Consider the following 20938-nt stretch of genomic DNA (forward strand, 5'->3'; position numbering starts at 1 on the left):
CAGGATGTAACAGACAGAAAGCATGTGGTAGGGGGATCTGATTATAACTGGGGCTGGGTTAGAACATCAAGGATACATCTAACTGGGCGGAAGGCTGAAGGTTATAGCCACCGGTCTGGCTGTCTAGGCTAGCAGGGCCTGTGCCCTCCTGACAGTGTTCTCTTGCCCTGAGGCCTGGGCACGTCCGTAAGACCATCAAAAACTCAGGATGGGGCTGCCGGGTGAAAATGAAGTGTTCCCCTGTGCAAACAGCAAGGGGAGAGGGGTCTGGGCTGGGCCTGGCACCAGGGAGTAGGCCCTGGAGGTGACACTTGTTCTCTGAGGTCAGCCAGGGCATCAGGCACCAGGACAAGCGGGGCCTAGAGCCCAGCCCAGACGTTCCACCAGCTGGGGAGGAGCCCCCAGGCACAGACTTACCCCTCCCTGTGGCCGCAGAACCGTCCTGTCAGCCTGTGGGATGCTAAGGGGGCTTCTGGGGCCCTGGATGAGCGGCATCCCCCCTCCCCCATGGCCTGCAGGGTGTCCCATGGATGCAGGCTGCTGCCCATGGCACGGTGGCCCAGGATAGAGGGAGCGAGGTAGGGTCACTTCCCCAAGCAGTTTCACGCCTAGCCCACATCTAACCTGCGGGACTGACTGGGAATGAGACAAGGGAAGGAAGGAGTTGGCGGTAATGGTGCTGGTGGCAGGAAAGGGTGGCCAGGTAGGGAAAGAGCCTGCCTGGGCCATGGCCCCTCACAGGCCAGTCCCCTCATCTATGGAAGGAAAGGACAGGGCAGCTTGGGGCTGTGACATGGGCAGCAGGAGCAGTAGCATGTGTCACTGACATGCCAGCAATAGGTCAGAGGTCTCCAGGGGCTTCCCTGTGAGGAAAACCCTGGTTTCTCCAGGCAAATAGAAGGGGGCTTTGGCCACTGTGTGCTGTGTCCCCACCTCTGCGTTAGCAGGGTAAGGCAAGAGAGAACCGGGGCTTCAGGCTGACCATCATCAGGGCGAAGAGAAATAGGGGTCCCTGTCTGCTGACAGGAGAGGAGAGGAGAGGAGAGGAGAGGCAGGGAGAGGATACTGCATGGGGCCGGACAGGCCTCTCTCCTGGAAAGTGGGCTGGCTCCCATGCCCCAGGGGCACACAGGAGAACTGCCGGCAGGAAGGAGGCCCGCCCACACATCCTGAGACAACACTGCCCTCTTCTGGCCAGTGCTGGGAGATCCGGCTCGGCACCCACATGCTGCCTGCAGCTGGGCCACCCAGGCCTGGTGATCCTTAGGTGTTCTAGAAGGTTCTCAGAGGGAACACAGGGCATGCTACCTCAGGAACCATTGCTCCACTCCCTGATCAAATGGATGGAAGCAGCAGCTGAGGAGGGGTGTCCTGGCCGTTTTCCAAATCAGAACCCACTGGAGGCACAGCCTGCCCCCTCTTGCTGAGGCTGGCCCCAGGGGAGGTGGGAAGGCTGCCAGGCCAGCCTCAGACCCAGGAGTTCAGCACAAGAGAGGGTCCAACCCTGGTGTACTGCTTCCGGGTGGACTTGAACATGGACAGTGGTGCTCCCTGGGTGCACCTCCATCCACTTTGGGACTTTGGTTTCTGGGAAGCCAGTGCAGTCCATGGGAGCTATGTCTCCCCTCACACCCACCTGGCAGGGGCTGATTTGGTGAGGAGGGGTCTTCTGGGGATCCCCCCCAGGATGGGTGTCCAATGACAGTAGCCACCACCCCTTGTGTGAGCATGTGAAGAGCATTAATCAGCAAGTTTCCCACACTCCTGCCACCCTGGTTTACAAGGTCTGCCACTTGCCTCAAACTCCAAAACAGAAAGCAGCTAATGGCTCCTCTGGGATAGTGACGGGGAGATGGGGTTCCTGGTGAAAGGGCTCTAAGCCCAGGGCAAAGCCCCAAGAGGTCCCACAAGAGGCCTCACGGTCCTGAGTGAGCTGAGTACTAGGGCCCCAGCGATCTGAAGCCACATCAAGGTCACGCAGAGCAAGCAGGACAGCATCTAGCAGAGAGAAATGGGAAGGGGCCCACGGAGTTGGCAGGCCCTTACTTCTCCGCTCTGGGTGACAAAGCTGATGTGCAGGGAGAAGCAGCATGCCTAACCTATGAGCCCCAATTCACAGGGAGACAACGGAGGCCAACAGCGGTCATGGCCCAGCTCCTAGGAAGGTGCTGGTACTGGAGGGACAGAGGCATGGGCAGTGGGCCGGGCCCGGCTGGCTTCATGCTCTACTTGGCACACACCTTGAGGACAGGGCTGGGGCTGAAAACATACAACAGGCCTTGAGACTCGAGAGCTGCCTGGCTCAGAGTCTGCCGGTGGCTCTCACCGCCAGTCTGTCATGGAGCCAGCTGCTGGAAAATGGGCCTCAGGGCCCCGGAGCACAGGTACGAGCCCCAGACTGCTGGCTCTGAGGATGGCCACCATCGCAGCTCTCACCTGCCAAGGCCATGCTGTGCCAGGCTCCCCACTCAACACTGTGTATTCTCCCAGAGATAGGTGCCCTATCACCCCGTGACTGATGGAGAAGCTGAGGCTCAGAGTACCAGCCACTCAGCTGGGGAGGGGGAGGGCAGGGGCATCATCACACAGCCCGGGCTCTCTAAGGCTCCCTGTAGGGGTGCGGGGGCACGTGTGGGACTGTGAGAAGGATGGAAAGGCTGGCTGCCTCAGCCCTACCCCCACCTTCTCCAGTACAGCCTGACTGCCCCGGCCCAGCTCTGACCCCAAACAGCCCCTCACTAAACGTTCAAACATCTCTGGGGCACTTTCCCCTGACTTCAGGGGACTGAAGCACCCAGAGCGTGCCAGCCGGTGGGCACCTGGAATAGCCGTGGCTCTGGGAGACACTCAGCTTCAGGAGAAACTCTGTGCTATGCTCATATTTTGGTTTCATACCTTATGATAAAGTATTGTGGCTTTTATGTTGGGATAACAGAGTGATTTATTATTTACCGAACACAGTAGGCACTCGGCAGATCAATTTCAATAAAACAATGGATTATAAACGCCGCCAGCAATCTGGCAGCAGCAGTAATCAACAAAACATGTTGTTCTAAATGCTGCATAATAAATTGACTATAATAAACTCATAATTATTCTACTGGCTACATTTCAAAGTTAGTACGAGAAAAATAAAATCACCAATTTGGACTTGGCATTAACATCCGTGGGATTCCTGGATCGCTCTCCTCTCTTAGCTGCAAGCGGCAGATGCAGGTGCCATGTGCTCCCACGAGGGCCAAGGCCACATCTGGGCCGTGTGGAAACCTGATCTATGCCGCGCCCCGGTCAGCCGGGCCCCACCCCAGCAGTGGCCACCCCAGGAACACAGCAGTGACCAGCCTCTCCTGGGGTGAGGATCGTACTGGGGGCAGATAAAGAGGAGAGCAGAGAAGCAGACAGTTCTCTGGGGTATGCCAAACTCACAGAGGAGAAAAACTCATGGCCACATGATGCTGCCACAGGGCCCTCCGGCAGGCCAGAGCTGGTCCAATGACAGCTGAAACCTGCTGGTAGGGCTAGGTCTCTGCCTCTGCCCGAGGACCGATTCCCACATCCTGGCCTCCAGGCCCAGCCAGAATGGGCTGCACAAAGAGCATTAGGAAATGTTGCAGGAGGCAAGAGTGCCTGGGGATGCCAGGTGGTTTCTTGGGGCCACGAGTGGCTCAGCCATGGCCCGGAGGGCAGAGCCCTCCCCTGTCTTTCCTTCGTCTCCAGCTGAGCCAAGTCTGAAGCAGCTAACTCCCTCCCCAAATCCTTCTGGCTCTGTACCTGGACCCTCCTTGTGTCTCAGTGACCTCACCTACACGTGGAGATGGGCAGTGGGACACAGGGTGGGGACAGGGTGAGAAAATCTACCCAAAGGGATGTCCCTGGTGCCAGGCACTGGGGAGACTCCTGTCAGGGTTTTTGCATGCCCTTGGCCCCTATGCCTGGAATGACTCGGGAAGGGTGCAGCCACTTTCGGTGCCCCCCTCTGTATGTTCTGGTCCCTGCCCTGCCGGCCCAGGCCCCTGGGAAAGGGCACATGAGCTCAGCACCTGCGTTTCTGACATGTCTCTTCTATCCCTCCATGTGGTCTTGAGAGGCATGTGCCACCTCCACCAACAGAGAAGTAAACTGAGGCTCTGGGAGGGAGCTAAGTGACTCTGTTTCCTCCCAGAAGGCTGAGCTGGGCTCTTGCCAACAGTGGCCCTACCCAGAACATCCCGTCCAGCCGCTGACCCGGGTGAGCGCAGCTAGTCACGGAGCCTGCAGTGCCCCTGGCAAGGACACCCTGGGATTGGGTGGGCTTCTGCAAACACATAGCGACAGCTCAGAACATGGCTCATGCCCCCCAGTGGATGTGGACCAGGGACCCCTGCGTGCAGGCTCCCCTCCGCCCCAATGCAGGGCTGAGCTACACGCGGTTCAGGTTCAGGCCAGCGTGCAGGCATCGCCAGAGCTCTAGCTCGGGAACTGAGCCCAGCAGGACAACGCCCACACTCTGAGAAGCAGCAGGATACCGACTGGAAGCAGGCTTGCTGAAATCTTGCTCAGGTGTCCTGGCAACCAGGAGGCGAAGGCACCAGAGAACCAGGTGGGACAGTCCGTGTCCCCCACTCCGCCCATGTGTCGGTGACCACAGCAAAGATGCCTGCAGGTTAAGGCAGGGTGGCGACGCGGGGCTTGCAGCTTTAACTGGTTCTCAGTAGCCCTGTGGCAGCCTGGGCTGACCCTGCCTGATATGTGGGTGCTGGAGAGGAGAAGCAGGGAATGCCCAGCGCCCATGAGCTGAAGAGAGAGCTGGTCCAGGTCAGCAAGGTCACAGACCCCTCCCGAGGCCTGGAGCAGCTGTCTGAAGAGGAGCGGCATATGCTCAGCATGAGCCCTACAGACCGGGGTCGTGGGCAAGATGTATGATTCTGCCAACAGGGGCCAGTCCATCGGAGGGGTGGGGGCTGCAGATCCCGCCCACGCCTGCTTAGTCAGGGCTCCACGGGGTGCTGTGAGCACTGTAAGCTGTGCTCAGAAAAGCCCTGCAAACAGTCTTGAAGGTCAAGCACTGCCTCTGACCTCCTGGGCTAATGGCCATTTATGGATGGCTGAGGCTGGCAGGATTCAGAGGGGGCGAGGCTCCCTCCGGGTCTTCCCTGATTCAGACTAGGTGCCCACCCTCCTGGTACCAAGACAGAGGTGTGAGTGTGGCAGTTACGGGGCAGGGGCTGGGGGCCACCTTGGGCCCCCAGCACAGGGCCCTCCACATCCTCTTTCTCTGATGATGGACAGAAGGTGCCATGTAGGTGGGGGGCCCTGGCAAAGAAGTTTGGGCCCAGGGCAGGCCTGGGGGCCTCACTGTCCTCAGCCTTCCCAGGGTGGGGACCAAGAGATCCCAGTCTGTTCCCCTTGAGGTAGAGCCCCACTACAGCCGTGCGGGTCACATGCAGAGCCAGGGCAGGGGCGCCTCAGGGCTGGCCTCACTCACCACATGTCTCCGTCCTGGATGGTCCGGTCGTTGGGGGCCCCGGCATGTCCATAGTGCAGCACGGCCGAATTCTCACCACTGCACAGCAACCAGGGAAGGTCAACAGTCCATCTTCGCCCAGCAGGCCCCGGAGGGGGCACCCCACCCTGTCCCGTGGGCACTACCGCCCACCCTCCAGCAGAGGTCCAGCGGGGGCTGTATCAGGCCCACAGTCTGAGGTGTGGGTGGGGAGCACACCGGCCCCGGCACCTGTAGCCATACAGCTGGTGGAAGCCTCTGAGTGCACGGTTCACAGCGCTGCCACCGTCAGGGCTTCCCCAGGTGAGTACTGTTTGGGCAGGTGCCCTTGGGCCCGGGGATGTGGGGCTGGTGGGGGGGACAAGGGTCTGAAACCCAGGGAAGGGAGTTTGAGGAAGCCCTCTTGTCCTGGCGGAGGGAGAGGGGAGACCCATGTCAGGGGCCACCATGCTGCAAGGCTGGCTCCTCTGCTCGAGACTGCTTCCCTAATGAGCGATGCCTTTAAGAAAAAAAGGACTTTTAAGTCTGTCCAAAGGAAAAAAAAAAAAAACCCACCTGGGTGTAATATTTATGGCCCTGTTCGGGAGTCTCAGGAATCATAAAAGTAGAAATAATGATTTTTCTCTCTATCCACCAGAGAAGAACATTTCCAAAGACTGAGATGTTCACATGTATTATTCATGTGCCGAGGACGTGCACATCAGCAGAGCTGCAGGCTCCGTCCTGGCTGGGCAGAGGCCAGACCCTCTGACCCAGGGGGGCAGAGCAGGGGGAGACTGGCTGGGGCGAGCCTGGGAGAGGAGGGGCCACCCGCAGCCAGGTTGTGCCCCTCAAAGACACACACCTAGGGTGACACATGCAGACACACAGACACGCAACACTGCACACTCGGGAAGCCTGGGTGGCTCGGTTGGTTATGTGTCCAGCTTCAGCTCAGGTCATGATCTCATGGTTTGTGAGTTTGAGCCCCATGTCGGGCTCTGTGCTGACAGCTCAGAGCCTGGAGCCTGCTTCCCATTCTGTGTCTCCCTCTCTCTCTGCCCCTTTCCCGCTCACACTGTGTCTCTCTCTCTCAAAAATAAATAAACATTTAAAAAAATATATATAAAAAAAATAGTACACACTAACAACCATGAGCCGCTCCATACTCATGGTCATTTGTACCCCATGCCTCCAGCCACCGTGCAGGTGACACACACACAGAGACTCAGAGCTTCCTGCCTCAGCCACAATGTGCCACATGCAGAGGTACCTAGAGTGACACCCCTACGGCAGAGACCCAGACTCAACCACAGTGGTGATGTTCCTTACACAGCCACACTGACAACCATGCATGTGCGCGCGCACACGCGCACACACACACACACACACACACACACACACACACACACACACAACCACGGCCTCCTGCACTGACAGAGCTCCTTCCAGCTCTGCTGCACACAAAAGCCATCACAGGGTAAAGCCACGTCCTGGCCCCCACACGCTGGGTGTGTGCTTGTGTGGAGGGACGAGGAAGGCCAGCCAGCAGCCCCAGGGGAGCGGCCACCCTAGAGGAGGCCAGGAAGGGCACGGCAGTGAGGGGGCCACCCCGGCTGGGGGCCTCAGGAGAACAATTTCCAAGCGTAAGCGGGCACTCATGTGGGCACGGTAGTGAGCAGGCGTGCCTGAGCTCAGGGGGGCGGCGGGGTCTCCTCGCCTTCTCACGACCTCCTTCCTCCATTGTTCCCACTTACCTGCCGCAGATGCAGGTGTAGGAGCTGTGGCGCATGCCGCCCCGGGAGTAGCAGTAGTGCTCGAAGAGGCTGCAGGGGAAGGAAGGAAGGAAGTCAGGGTGCAGTGGCCAGAGCGTGCACAGCCCCCACCCCAGGAAAACCTTCAGCCCAAGCCTTGCTTGGCTGCACCCGCAGGAAGGCCTGAGTGACCCTGCATGGGTCCACGGGGCTCATAGCCTAGAGCCCAGGGTTGGCCACAGGCCACAAGAGCACAGAGGCCAGTGAGGACAGGGAGCAAAACTAGAGAAGCCACCCCACCTCCTGGGCCCACTGGGAAGTGGGGGCTACCGCTGTTTCTGCGCGTCTCCCTGTGACTCCCAGGTCCAGTGGCCACGACCCACCCCACCAGGAGGGGCTGGACACATGGCCAGGGAGGGACATGAACTCTCCAGGCCCCAAGCTGGACTCACATGGCCCTGGGCCTGACCCTGGGGAGGGGCACAGGGAAAAGAGAGCAGGAACCACTGGGCACTGCCCTGGGGGACAGGATTGAGGGGCAGGCCTTCATGCAGACCGAGCAGGGCAGAGCTGTCTCTGGTCACAGGTAGAAGGGGTGGAGAGAGGCAGGGTCTGAGGACAGGCCCTGTTTCCCGTCCTCAGGCCAAGCAGCAAACAGGCTGGCCTCGTGGACCAGCTCCTAGCCTGGGAAGGGGAGGCCAGAAACAAAGTCTGGAGGAAAAGATGAGACCCTAGAGGGGGCAGCCAGCCCCCAGGCCGAGCCCAGAACCAGAGCCTGGGGAGGCCTCCGGGCGTGCAGGATGTCTACAGACCCCTGAAAGCCCAGGAATGTAACAAAGGTCAGAGGGTAAGCCACCCTTGGCAAAGGTCTGGGCCCTGCCCCTGTCCCCCTGCCCCCACCCAAGGGGCAGATCCTGGAGATGACTGCAGGGGCTATTGGACCCGACCAGCCACATCAACACCACATTAGGAGCAATGAACCCCAGGGGACCACGCTGCCAAGAGCTCTGGGGAGGCCACTACCCTGCCCATACCCCCACCATAAGCCCCAGGATCTGGGGTAGGAGCTCGTCTTGGCATGGGACGCTGTGCTCCAAGAGCTCAGTGTCTCCAGGCCTCGCCCCCTTCCTCAGGTCCAGCCCTCCCGCATCCCTGGCAGAGAAGCAGGTCCGGGGTGGGGGGGGCACCCCTACCCCACCCACCAGCCACCAGGGCAGGGGACCAAGCATGGGGCTGTGCCACTGTCCCTGTCCTCAGCACACCGAGGCCGCCCGTGGGCACGCTAAGCAGCAATCCTGCCCTGTGCATTCTAGGCCTGTTTTGGAGAATGTCTGTATGGAGGAGTCTAATCTTCCAGGCACTGTAAACACCAATTATGTATAATTGTGATGACTGGGTATTAAGTAGTTGTCATGCAGGAGTGGTTCTGCTACATTCAGTCGGCTTTCAGACTTGCTTTACAAACCTCCCGGGATAATTGGGTATCTGCGAGCGAACTATTTCCTCAAAGGATTTCAGGAACTGCCAGGGAGGCGAGGAAGGGCGCACACGTCCCCTTATCGGTGCCCTGTATTCACCAGAGAAAGCACTCTGGTGGCTCTGGTGGCCGCCACCGACTCCCACCTCCGTCCCAGAGACCACGGGGGGGCGGCAAGACGGAGTCACAGCCCGGCCCGTTCCTCTATGGGGCAGGCAAGCCTGCCCCGGGCAGCCTTGGACACCAGCGGTGCACCACCTCTGCTCCCAGCCTAGAGACCAGGGCCTCGGACGCCAGGCTTCCACACAGCGAGCCCACAGTGAGTGGAGAAGGCCCAAGCCACCACGGAGCTGCAATGCTCCCTTAGCTTTGGAAGACACAACCGTGCCTGGTCAGAAGCAGACCTTGGGGCTGCACGGCCATTCTCCAGGTGATGGGAACAGTGGGCCTCTCCTGGGGTCGGGGGACAGGCAGACAAGTGCAGGCTGTGGGAGCCACCAGCATCAGGAAGGACAGGCAGAGGGACAGCTGTGCCACCTGCACGTGCAGGTGACTAAACAGGAACATTCTGCGGCAGCCTGAGGACGAGGGGTGGGTGGCCTGTCTCCCTCCTCTGCAGCCAGACTCAGCGGCCTGCCATGCAATCTACTCAGTGGAAGCAGCCCTCGTGGCACACCCCTGGCCTCCATTTAAGAAAAAAGGACTTTCGGGGGCACCTGCGTGGCTCAGTAGGTTAAGCGTCCGGCTTCAGCTCAGGTCATGATCTCACGGTTTGTGGGTTCAGGCCCTGCATCAAGCTCTATGCTGACAGCTCGGAGCCTGGAGCATGCTTTGGATTCTGTATTTCCCTCTTTCTCTGCCCGTCCCCTGCTCATGCTCTGTCTCTCTGAGTCTCTCAAAAATAAATAAACATTAAAAAAAAGAAAAAAAAAAGAAAAAGAAAAAAGGACTTTTGGGTAAAAGGCGTAGCTTACAGAAGCACCAAACTAAGCAATGGCTGACCCAGTTTTCACCCGCAGATTGCAGCCCGGCTCTGGGTCATTCTCCAGACACGGGGACAATCCCACACAGCGATAAGGAAGAGGAGAACCGCCACAAGCTGAAAAGTCGCTCTAGCTGAAAATGATTTGAAGTTCTTCAAACTGGACTTCAGCACCTAATTTAACTTTTCTGATATGATGTGAGGACCAACTGGTGACGATAACAGGTGAATGCAACAGGCCCACATTTTCTGCTCCCACACCTCGGAGGCCCCTCTCTCTGGGACCTCGGGTGTTCAAGTTCTGGGACAAGTGCAATGGCTCAGGGGGCTCATGGAGAGATGTGAGTCCGACATATTTCTGATTTTCAAGGGGTAGGGGTGAGCAGTGGGTGCTCCAAGCTGGGGCCACATCGGTGACACGAAGTTCCTGCAGAGCGTGGTAAGCATCGGCCACGAGGACGGACCACAGCAGAGCCACCTGTTCCCACTGCACAGTTCACAGACCAAGCGGCAATAGAAGGGCAATTACTAAAGATCCTTCTAGAACCTTACGGAAAATATGGCAAACTGTGAACCGGATGAGGGTCCAGGTGACTTATAACCATAGGAGCTTAACTACGGACTGACGCAAGTCTACAGCCAAATTCGGCCATAGGCTACCAATTAGCCCCTCTGGAGCCACAAGGAGATGACAGCAGAGTCCGCGGCTGGAAATCCTCCTCTCCCACACTCAGAGGTGCTACGTAAAAGAGAATACGCAGAGCCACGTTCATAGGACAGGAAGGAAGGTGGGGCCAGAAGGAAGAGGGAGCTGTCAATCTCGGGAAGCTGGAGGCCTTGGCCTTGCACTGCCATGTGGGGCTGGCGACAAGGCCTCAGGGACATAAGAAGCAGCGGAACAGAACTGAGACCCCGCCCCCACACGCGGCTGTGGCCCCGGGCAGGGATGCACCCTCAGCAGAAGGGCAGGCTTGGAGAATACTCGCCAGCGTCATAACAGGCAGTCAGGAAGCCTGCCTGGGCTTTGGGAATAAAACAAAATACATGCCCTCTCTCAGAATTCATAGTGTAGGCCTGTCCTCCATGGGGTTCAGGTTCCTGGTTTTGGAAACTCCCACCCCCACCCCAAGCCAAGAAACGAGCAGAAAGCTATGTTCCTGACTGGTGATGCCTGGAGCACCTGCACCCGGCAGGGGCAGACACAGAACCAACTGGGCCGTCACACCCTCGACCCAGGCCAGCCAAGATCTGTGCACACAGACACGTACATGCACATGTGCACACACACACACACACACACACACACACACACACACACTGAGGATGAACTCACAATCCAAAAATAGTCCATAAGAGTTGTCTTCTGCTAACAGAACCATCAGATGGAGACTGTACACATCGTTTAAAATAACTGGCGCCTAAACCTGGAGCATGCAGACAGAACAGGCAGGGCTTGTGAACAACCACAGCGAAACTCCTGGAGGTGACCAGTCTGTCCATAAGGAGACGGGGGCAAGAGGCCAGGCAGTGGTGCTGGAGGCCCAGAGATCACCTCTGCTTGCTCTTTCCATCTGTGGCTCTCCCGTGTGTCACAGTGTCCTGCTGGGCCTGACTGCCCTGCTCCCTCCTGCTCTACCTGCACAGAGCACCTGACCAGGCACCGGGCATGTGGCCCAGCCACCACTGCCTCCCCCCCCACCCCCGCCTCCCACAGCAGGAGGGCTTCCTGAGGAGCAGAGGGAAGCAGGGGTCTCTCACACACCTGCCACTCTGTGGCCCCTGAAGCTCCCCCAGCATGGCCATTCCCCAAACTGTAAATTTATACTCCTTGCCTATAAATATCTCCCAAGAAAGACACAAGTGGAAAATGCTTTGTATCCGGGCATCAATGAGAACCTTTCAGTAACCTGGGAGAGTCTGTGCTGTGAATAACGAGGTGGATGGAGCCACCACAGCGACAGAGGGGCAGGCCCATTTGTCAGTGCCTAGAGTGACGAATGGGGCAGGGAGAGCAGATGGCCTCGGCCGAATCTGCAGGAAAGGTGTCTCCAGGGACAGCACTGTGGGTCTCCGCCGGGGCCTGCAAATCCAGCCCATGGAACCTTCCTGGGCACACGGCCCAGCTCCTGCCCCCTGAGGTTTATCACCTGATGAGGAGATAGCCACAGCCCTATAAAAATGCATGAGCTGCCCAAGATAATGGCAGAAGGGCTGCCCCGGGCAGCCGGTGTCAGTGAGCTATCAGTGCAAGCGTGAGCACTGGCAGGCCAGCCAGGGAGGTCAGCGGGGGCCACATCAGCCCCCTCCCAGGCGGGGCCCTGATGCACGTCGGTTCCCGGGAGACCAAGCCAGGAACAGGAGAGTGGAAGGGAAGCTGAGCAGGCTGGTGCAGGCCGCTCGTCTGAGCTGCGGGTCTAGGAGAGTGAGCAGTGAGGACACAGGGTTATTGTGTGTGGGCCGAGGCACTCCGAGCTAAATGCGGGGTCCTCCTGGGCCAGGGTGCACCCCACACCCACTGTTACTGCGGTCTCAGGCGGGTGCCCCACGTTTTCTCCTGGCAGAGGCAGGTTCCAGTTGCTCAGGCCTGTTGGGTTCCTCACCCGTAGTCCTCGCTCTGGGCCACATGCCTCCCGGGGCACTGTTCCGTACTGACACTGAAGTCAAATCCTAGCTCTCTGCCACTTACCAGCTGTATGGCTGTTCTGTGACTCAGTTTCCTTATCTGTAAAATAGCATAAGAGTACCTCCCACAGAGTTGTTGTATCACTTAGGTGACATTATACATATAAAGTACATAACACACCAAGCCCTATGTACAGGACGCATTAGCTGTCACTGTTGTCATGGTTCAGGGGCCTCAAAGGGAGTCACACAGCAAGGATCCCTCGCTGAAGGAAAAGAGGCTGGGTTTGGACCGTCTCTTGCCTACTCCTTTAAAGCCAAACAGAATCCCTCCATGGCCGGACACTGGCGCCCGCATATTCCAGAGCAGCCAGGGTCTCCATGGGCGCCCACCAGCCCCACATGCATGCAGGTGGACATGTGCAGCATCCCTATGACCAACATGCACACGGGGCTTCCCCTGACACGGGGCATCTCAGCCGCCTCTGTCCTGCTCACACATCCTGAAGTCTCCCCTCCTTGGGGAAGAACCAGGGCCTCGAGGGATAAGAAGAGAGAGGAGTGGGGGTGTCTCATGATGTCTGGGGCCAATGACTATGCTCTGTGCAGTTATCACAGCACTGAGTTACTTTTCACTCACATTTCTTCTGTTTAATTACTCTTAGTTTTGGGGTAGAGATGACCACAGCTGTGTAATGAATGTGATATTGCCTTTTGCAGACCTAGCTACTAAAAGAAAATTCTTGATAAGTAAGGAAACCACAGTCCCACAGAGAGGAGTCATGACATCCACCCGGAGGCGACTGGAGGGTTTTCCTGTTTTCCCAAAGTGGAGGCAGCAGCCAAAGAGGATCCAGACCCAGAGGAGAGGTTTCTAGTAGGACGAGAACAGCTTTCCCGGGGAGCCGCAAGCACAGACCACATTGTTTTTGAATTTCCGGGGAAGGGTGGATGCTGCTTGGCTCACTTCTTCCGGGGGTGATCAGATGTCATCAGAACGCACCCAGCAGGAGGGCCCCCATCCCACCCTCATAATTGTTGCCACGCAGCGTGGTTCCAGCCACCCATCCAGGGCACGGCCCAAATTCCCGGGGGGATCCCAGCTTCCGTGGCGGAGTTCTCTGTGGGCCTTCTGAGGGGTGGGTTCCGGGCTCGGTGGTGGTGAACTGAGAGGCTGTCCTGTCCGTCTCCCTCCCCAGAACCCCAGTGAAGAAGGGCACAGGGCAAGCTAGGGAGCCACTGCCGAGGGGTTTTAAATGAGCGAGGAGCATCCACACGGTCTGTCACCAAGAAGGGACTGCCTTCAAGCCTTGGACTGAACCCAGACATGCGTTAGTAATAAAACCAGAGCTCAAGGCACAGCTTGTGAGACTTGGCACCACCAGAGACACAGACCATGTGTAACGGCTGTGGTGGCTGTCTCTGTCAGCAGCAGTTCTTTCTGCCTGATGCTCCCCGAATCCCTTCCTGCTGCCCCACCTGGGTCCCGGACTGGGGACAGCGACACCCTCCCGGCCAGGACCTCCCACGGCCCGTAACAGAAACCGAACAGTCACCAGCAGCCTTCAGTTTTCCACAGTTGTTGGTGGGAAGGAGCGATGTTCCTACTTGGTGGATGGAAGAATCTGTGGCTCAGACAGGTGGCGTGCTGTGGTCAGGGAACCCACCGCATCTGTGTCTGAGCTTGGCGTCTCGGCAGGGTTTCTGACCCCGATGCGCCTGAAGCCTCAGGCCTGTTAGTGGTACACGTGCGGGAACAGCACCTGCCTCGGCGGGGCGAGGCGACCCGCTCTGCAAATGCTGGTGGTGGATGGTGCCACACCGCGCCTTCCAGGGCCCTGGCCTCACACGTGTGCACAGGGCCCCACCCGATCCCGGGCCAAGGCCGGCCACCCTGGGACAGTGCCCCAGGCAGGACGGTGCAACATACAAGCTGGTGCTCCAGGAGAGGCCCCTGGGACGCAGAGGCCCCGCAAGGGAAGATTCCACCAACCAGAGGCAAGGGCAGCAGCAAAGACAGGGTCACGGCGGGAAGACGAGGAGCACCAGAGAGAAGCCACTCACTCTCTCCCCGAGAGCAGCGTTATCAAGGTACGAGATAATTAGCATTTTAATTGGATAATTGGGAATTCTAAATTGCCTATCTTGTATTAAGCATAACTGAGGACATAACATGACATTCAATTAACAAATATTCCTCTTTATTCTTGACATGCTTGACTAGGTTGAATTTCTGAGTTCTTCGGTATCAGTTATTGGATAAAGCCCTGGCCACGTCAGACTGCTAATAAACGCAAATCATATATATACATATATGTATATATATGAATATATGTGTATATATATATATATGAATATACATATACATGTAAATATGGAAAAGATTTTAGAAATTCTCTACACAAAGAAAAAATTCACCCATAATCTTATGCCCCAGAGATAACCTCTATCAGATATTTTGTTGACCATCCTTCCAGGCATTTTTTTAATGCAATAAACACAGATTTAAAATTTTTTTTACATTTTATATTTCTAAAGCTTATTATTAATTTATTTTGAGAGAGAGAATGCACGTGTGAGTGGGGGAAGGGCAGAGAGAGAGAGAGAGAGAGAGGGAGAGAGAGAATCCCAAGCAGTCTCCACGATGTTGCAGGGCTCGAACTCACAAACTATGAGATCATGACCTGAGCCAAAATCAAGAATTGGACGCTTACTGACCAAGCCACCCAGGCACCCCTTAAACACAGATTTTCAAAAATAATAACTCTATACTAGAGTTAGTGAATCCCTCCACGATGTTGCAGGGCTCGAACTCACAAACTATGAGATCAGATTTTCAAAAATAATAACTCTATACTAGAGTTAGTGAATCCCTCCACGATGTTGCAGGGCTCGAACTCACAAACTATGAGATCATGACCTGAGCCAAAATCAAGAATTGGACGCTTACTGACCAAGCCACCCAGGCACCCCTTAAACACAGATTTTCAAAAATAATAACTCTATACTAAAATAGTAAAACTGTTTTTTAAGTCACTTTTTGACTGATGTCTGATCTGACATGCATACAGAAAAGGACTACAATCGGGGCACCTGGGTGGTTCAGTAGGTTGAGCGTCTGACTCCTGATTTTGGCTCAGGTCATGATCCCAGGGTTGTGGGATCGAGCCCCACATCTGGCTTTGCGCTGAGTGTGGAGCCTGCTTAAGATATTCTCTCTCTCTCTCTCTCTCTCTCTCTCTCTCTCTCTCTCTCTTTCTCTCTTTCTCTCTCTCTCCCTCTCTCCCTCCTTCCCTCTCTCTCTCCCTCCCTCCGCCCCTGTCCCCCACTTGTGCACTCTCTCTCTCTCTCTCTCTCTAAAGAAAATGACTACAGTCCTAAGGACCCAGCACGGTGACCTGTCACGAAGTGAGCACGCCCATCCAATGTGCCCAGCACCCAGGGGCCCCTCCCAGTCAGACCTCACTCCCAGGGGGGTGGCCTGACTTCCAACACTGCAGGTTAATTTCGCCTGTTTTTGAACTTTATGTAAGTGGAATCAAACAGCATGACCTCTCTGTCGGCTTCCTCCGCTGCTCCCCAGTAATGCTAGGTGGTGCCAGGTGGTGGGTACTTGTCGTCGTGCGTTCTCATTGTCGGTAGCGTTCCACTCGTTCCGCTCTGCTGCTGCTGAACATTTTGGCCGTTTCCAGACTGCAGCTCTCACAGGTGGTGCTGCTGTGGACATTCTGGATCGGTTTTTGGGGGGCAGGGCACGTGCACCTCCACCGAGCACACTCCGGGGCGGACACGCTGTCACCGGATTTTGTGTGGGCTCAGGGTTAGCGGGTAACACCAGTCTCTCCAGGTACTGTATCAATTTATTCACCGGCTCATAACTTCCTCCTGTGCACGGGGCCCTATGCGCGGGGCCCAAAAGAGTGGAGAATGGCCCCACCCAGTCCTGGACGAAGGCTGGGATATTTCGGGGAAGGTTCTTGCTAAAGCAAGAATGTTTTCCCCTGTCAATAGATACATGTCTATACTATTTTTATTTTTAGGGCTGTCCCTCTGTCCAGAATCGGACTACTTCTCCCCACTAATGCTGGTGCGGGCCACGTTCTTCTCTCACAGGTTGATGGTGACATTGGTGTGGCTGGTCTCCCTGCTTCAGCCCTTGTCCTCTACAGAGGGCTCCTTCTTCATGGAGTCCTGGCTTCCCAGGAGCTGCCCACCTTCCTCTCACTTCCCGGTCTCCCCTCATCTTCTCCATCTGTCTCCTTGCTATTCCTGGGACCGCTGGGCAAGCTCCCACCTCAGCACCACTAGATGAGCCCCATTCTCTCTGCCTGGAATGTCTGCCCCACAGATCCATAGATTGCTCCCTACTTCAGGACTCTCCTCCAATGTCCCCTTCTCAGGGACGCCTGTCCTGAGCTTCCTGGATAAAGGACTCCCTCCCCTATAGCCCTCACCATCTAACTTTTATCCATCCGGCCTTGCCTCCATTAGGCTAGGGTTCTATTTTACGTTCACTCTGGTATCTCCTGGGCCCAGAATAGTGCCTGGCACACAGGCGCTTCTCGGTACGTTTCTGTTCAGTGACTGAATAGTAAATGCTTGCGTGGGCAATACCACGGCCTATAATTTACTCAACCAATTTCACGCTGTTGGATATCTAGGTTGCTTCCACCTCCGTGTTACGATGGACACCCATGGCCATACGCCTGTCGCTGTCTTTGGACTAAATTCCTAGAAGGAGAATTACATGGGCACATTTGGAGCCTCAGAGCCTGTTGTGCCAAACAGACCCCAAAAGGTTCATAAGGATTTTCAGGGTCCTGGACAGTGCCCCATGGGGCCTGTTTGCCCACTGAACCGTGAATCTGGTGGGCAAAACACAAAAGTATTTTGTTTTTCATTGATTAAGTGGCAAGCTTACATGTTTATTTCCTCATATTTCTTCCTTGCTGAATGGCTCATTTATTTTTTAGGAAGCTAGACGCTCAGTTTTCTCTTATTGATCCTCACGGGATTTATATATGAAGGATACTAGCTAATGGTTTTGACCATCATCTATGTAGCAAGCAGCCGGCCCATGCTGACCCTCTCTAGTGCTTTCTTGGATGATTCCCTGGAAGAAGGGCAGGGCAGCCGGGGCAGGGGCTACACACAAGGGCAGGGATGACTGGTGCCCTGAATGTGACAACATACAGGAAGACAAAACCTGGAGCCTGCAGCGCACGGCTCGAGTGGAAAATTCTATATCTGTGAGCCCCGACCCCTTTGGGGCTGACACCTTGAACAAGTGAGAGGGCCCTAGCTTTGGGAGGCCCCTGGAGAGCTTTGTAAACGTTTACCGGTGCAACTGACAACGATCTGCCTTAATCTGGGATCAGTGTCTGCTCACATCCGACCCAACCTCACCAGCCCTTGCCGATGTCATCAATAACACCCTTTTCGGCCCCAAACGGAAAACTCTCCCTTGAAAAAATGCACCAGGCCATGCTAGGAATCGTCCACGGAGGCTTAAAGTATGACCAGGAAGGGGTAGAGGGAGATAATACTTATTCAACACAATCAAGAGGCTACTCTCCCTCCAAAGGATGCTTGCACCCCCACCTCCCCTCCCCAGAAAGGTGCAGGGGAAGGAAGCAAGCACATGGGGCACCTTCAGGAAGAATGATGGGGGGTGGAGGGGCTTCCTGTGAGCTAGTATTTCCCACAGCATGACAAAAGTCCACGAGATGACATTATAGGGTAGACTGACAAACAGGTTTTATGCATTAGGTATTTATTTTAAAGTGTTCCACTCCATTTATGGCAAATTATACTGAGTTTCACTCACGACAGGGATATAAAGCTTTCTTTTAAAGGATATTTAAAGGGAAAAAAAAAAGCAAAGAAACTATTAAGCAAATAGTACTACAAGTGAGACCAGGAATTGGCAGATGGTGAGAGCGTGTCACGTGCCCGATGCTGGGGGTTTCTGCCTCTCTGAGGAAAAGCCCGTTTTTAGTTCTGGGTGGGAATATATTGGTCCAGAAGCTCCCTGCCAGAGACCACCTGCTGGTCTTTGGAAAACAGCTGGTGGGAGGGACTCAAACAGAACCCAGTCTTTCCTGTACCCCCACTTGCTCCTGTCCCTGGCCCAGCAGCCTTGGACCCCGGGCCACCGTGGACCCCATAGGGCAAATGCCACACGGGCTCCTCTGTCCTTAGCACCTGGGGTGAGGAGAGGTGTCGGGGAACAAGGCCAAGTCCAGCAAATCTGGCCGCCAAGGGCCTCGGATGAGCAGATGCCAAGTTCGTACCACGTTGCTCTGCTCCGCCACTGACTGAAGACGAGGAAGGGCTTTCCTGTGGCCTGAATCCTGGCTGGAGCCTTACTTGGCACTGTTTCCGCCTTCCTTTATTTAATAGCTCCTCATAAAGCCGGGTCATTAGACAGAGGCTGTTCAGGGCAATGACTCTCTCGAACGCCCACGCGGGACCACGGGTGAACAGCACCTCGGGTGCCTGGCGGCTCCTGCTCGCCTGCGGCTCCCTTTGGAGGCACCACTCGCCAGGAGGTCCCACGCCCCAAATTCCCGCCACCACCAGTGGAAGAAGCAAAACTTGGGCTCTTTCACCACACGGGTGCTTCCTAAATACCAATCCTGCGGAAGACGAGGGTCCGGGATTCCACTCGGTGCACTCAGGACAAGACCCCTCGTCATCCCTTCTAGAGAAAGAGAGGGCTTTGCTCCTCGAATGCCCCCAGGGTGGGTGTCTTGGTTCTACAGAGCCCGGTGCTACTTGATTTCCAAACATCGACTTTCTTTCTCAGTCCCATAATCTTAAAGTATTTCATAAATTTGCCGTTTCCCATGTAACTTTCCTGGAAAGCACCATTTCACGTCAATGCCTTTCTAAAGTGGCGCTCCAAAGTATCGGCTGGCTCTCCCCATCCCGTCTCCAGCTCTGGCCAGCCCTCTGGGGCTCGCTCCCCTCTTCTGAATGAGTCACCCTCTGGGTCTCACTGGTGTCCACATGTTGCCTCCCAAACACCCTCTGCTCCAGGCTCTGACGCCAGCCGGGCCCAGCTGCGCACACACAGACCATTCGACGTGTTTGAAGCACAGGACACTAAATACAGGGACCTGGCAGGGAGGATCACTGCGCAGCAGAAGGCTGGGGCCACCTTTAGGCGGGAGGACCCAGGAGAGTCCCGTCACTGCAGGATCCTGGTCACCTGCAAGAAGTGAGAAGCATGGCCGCCTCACCAGGTGAGCACTCCCCCAGGGACCTAAGACACAGTGTGTCCTCTTTGAGAACATTCTCCCAAGCTCCCGGGAACCACGAAGCCCAGGTGGGAACCAAACCGGCAATGGAAGGAGGCCCAGACACCGTCGGGCAGGCCTGGATGGGCCCTTGGTGGAGACAGCCCTTTCTACTCCAGCATATGGGCTACTCTGCCTGGGCTGCCGAAAACCCTCTTCTAACGAGCCTTCGCGTCCCCGCTCACAACTCCAAACGTTATTTCAGACACACTTGGCTGAAGGAACAACGGCAATGCTATTTATCACTTTGAAAGTCTTTATCCACTTAAGATGATAAATGGGGAAAGCATTCAGGCTGCCCCTGTAGAAAGATCAGCCCTGAAAAGAGGAGGCACTGCCACGGGGGACGCTCCACAAGCACGGGGCTGGGGAGGGGGGCGGACAACGGGGCAGCGGGCTCGACTTTCCCGGGCCCCAGGGCCTCAGCACCAGCTCACGTCACACGGGCAGGTGGTGGCTGGGGGGACGGCCACGGGTGCTCTCCACCTGCTCCCAACCTGTTGCAGGACGTCCACTCTGGGTCCATAGGGAACAGGTGAGGTGACTTAAGAACTCGTTCTCCTACTCTGGGCCTTTCCCCTGCTGAGTTCCTGCAGATGAAGGGCAGGTTCCTGAAAGTACTCCTCCAACCCCCGTGAACTAAAAATTTCTGTAACGTAAACCTATTTATCAATAGCTAATTAATAAGGTCTAAGTCCTATGATGACAGAGTGATTAAAGGGTTTCTGAAATAATCCATTTTTAATTAAAATGCGACCCTCTCTTGGTTTCTGGATAGATTCAAAAGAAAGCCTTAACAGATGTCTTGTTTTTAAATACACATTATATGAAGCCAATAATTAGAAGAATTCATGCTTTTAATTATATTTTAATTATTCTTTGCCTATTGATGCAAAGTTAAATATTCTTTCTTTATGGTACTAATACTGCTAACCAAAGCCAGCAGACAGCTAGCAGAAATTTTTGCAGGTGTGAGTCCCATTTCAGAGAGCTGTGTAGCAAGCAGCAAAGGCACTTTGGAACTCTGCCTTCATCCGGATGGCAATCTCCTTCTGAACCGCATGGTCTGGAGGTGCTCTCCTGGCTCCTGGTCTGCAAGAGTCATGCTCCAGGGCAGAAGCACCAGCCACGTGATAGGAGGGTCTGGGTCTCCCCTTCTCCTGTCCAGCCACGAGGCAGAAAAGTCCCGTGGCTTCTCCATCCCCTTCCTGCACATACCGTGAAGCACCTCACCAGGGCAACCCACACAAGCAACCAAATCACCCACCAAAATTCAAAAAGCTTACAAAATGCGATGAGAACTTGGAGGAGGGGGCAGAGGGAGTCACAGTGTCACGGTGT

General features: G+C 55.8%; 1 protein-coding gene across 1 annotated transcript in view; it reads right to left on the reverse strand.

Annotated features, from left to right (window-relative positions):
• Positions 1–20938, reverse strand: part of PEPD (peptidase D) — a 112096-nt gene that overhangs the window by 16190 nt on the left and 74968 nt on the right. The window contains exons 10-11 of the mRNA XM_047836422.1: positions 7219–7287; positions 5465–5542 (exon numbers count right to left, since the gene is read on the reverse strand). Coding sequence (XP_047692378.1) covers positions 5465–5542; positions 7219–7287 — 147 coding nt within the window. The remainder of the gene's footprint in view (positions 1–5464; positions 5543–7218; positions 7288–20938) is intronic.

The sequence above is a fragment of the Prionailurus viverrinus genome, chromosome E2, assembly GCF_022837055.1.
Source record: "Prionailurus viverrinus isolate Anna chromosome E2, UM_Priviv_1.0, whole genome shotgun sequence".
Taxonomy (NCBI): Eukaryota; Metazoa; Chordata; class Mammalia; order Carnivora; family Felidae; genus Prionailurus; species Prionailurus viverrinus.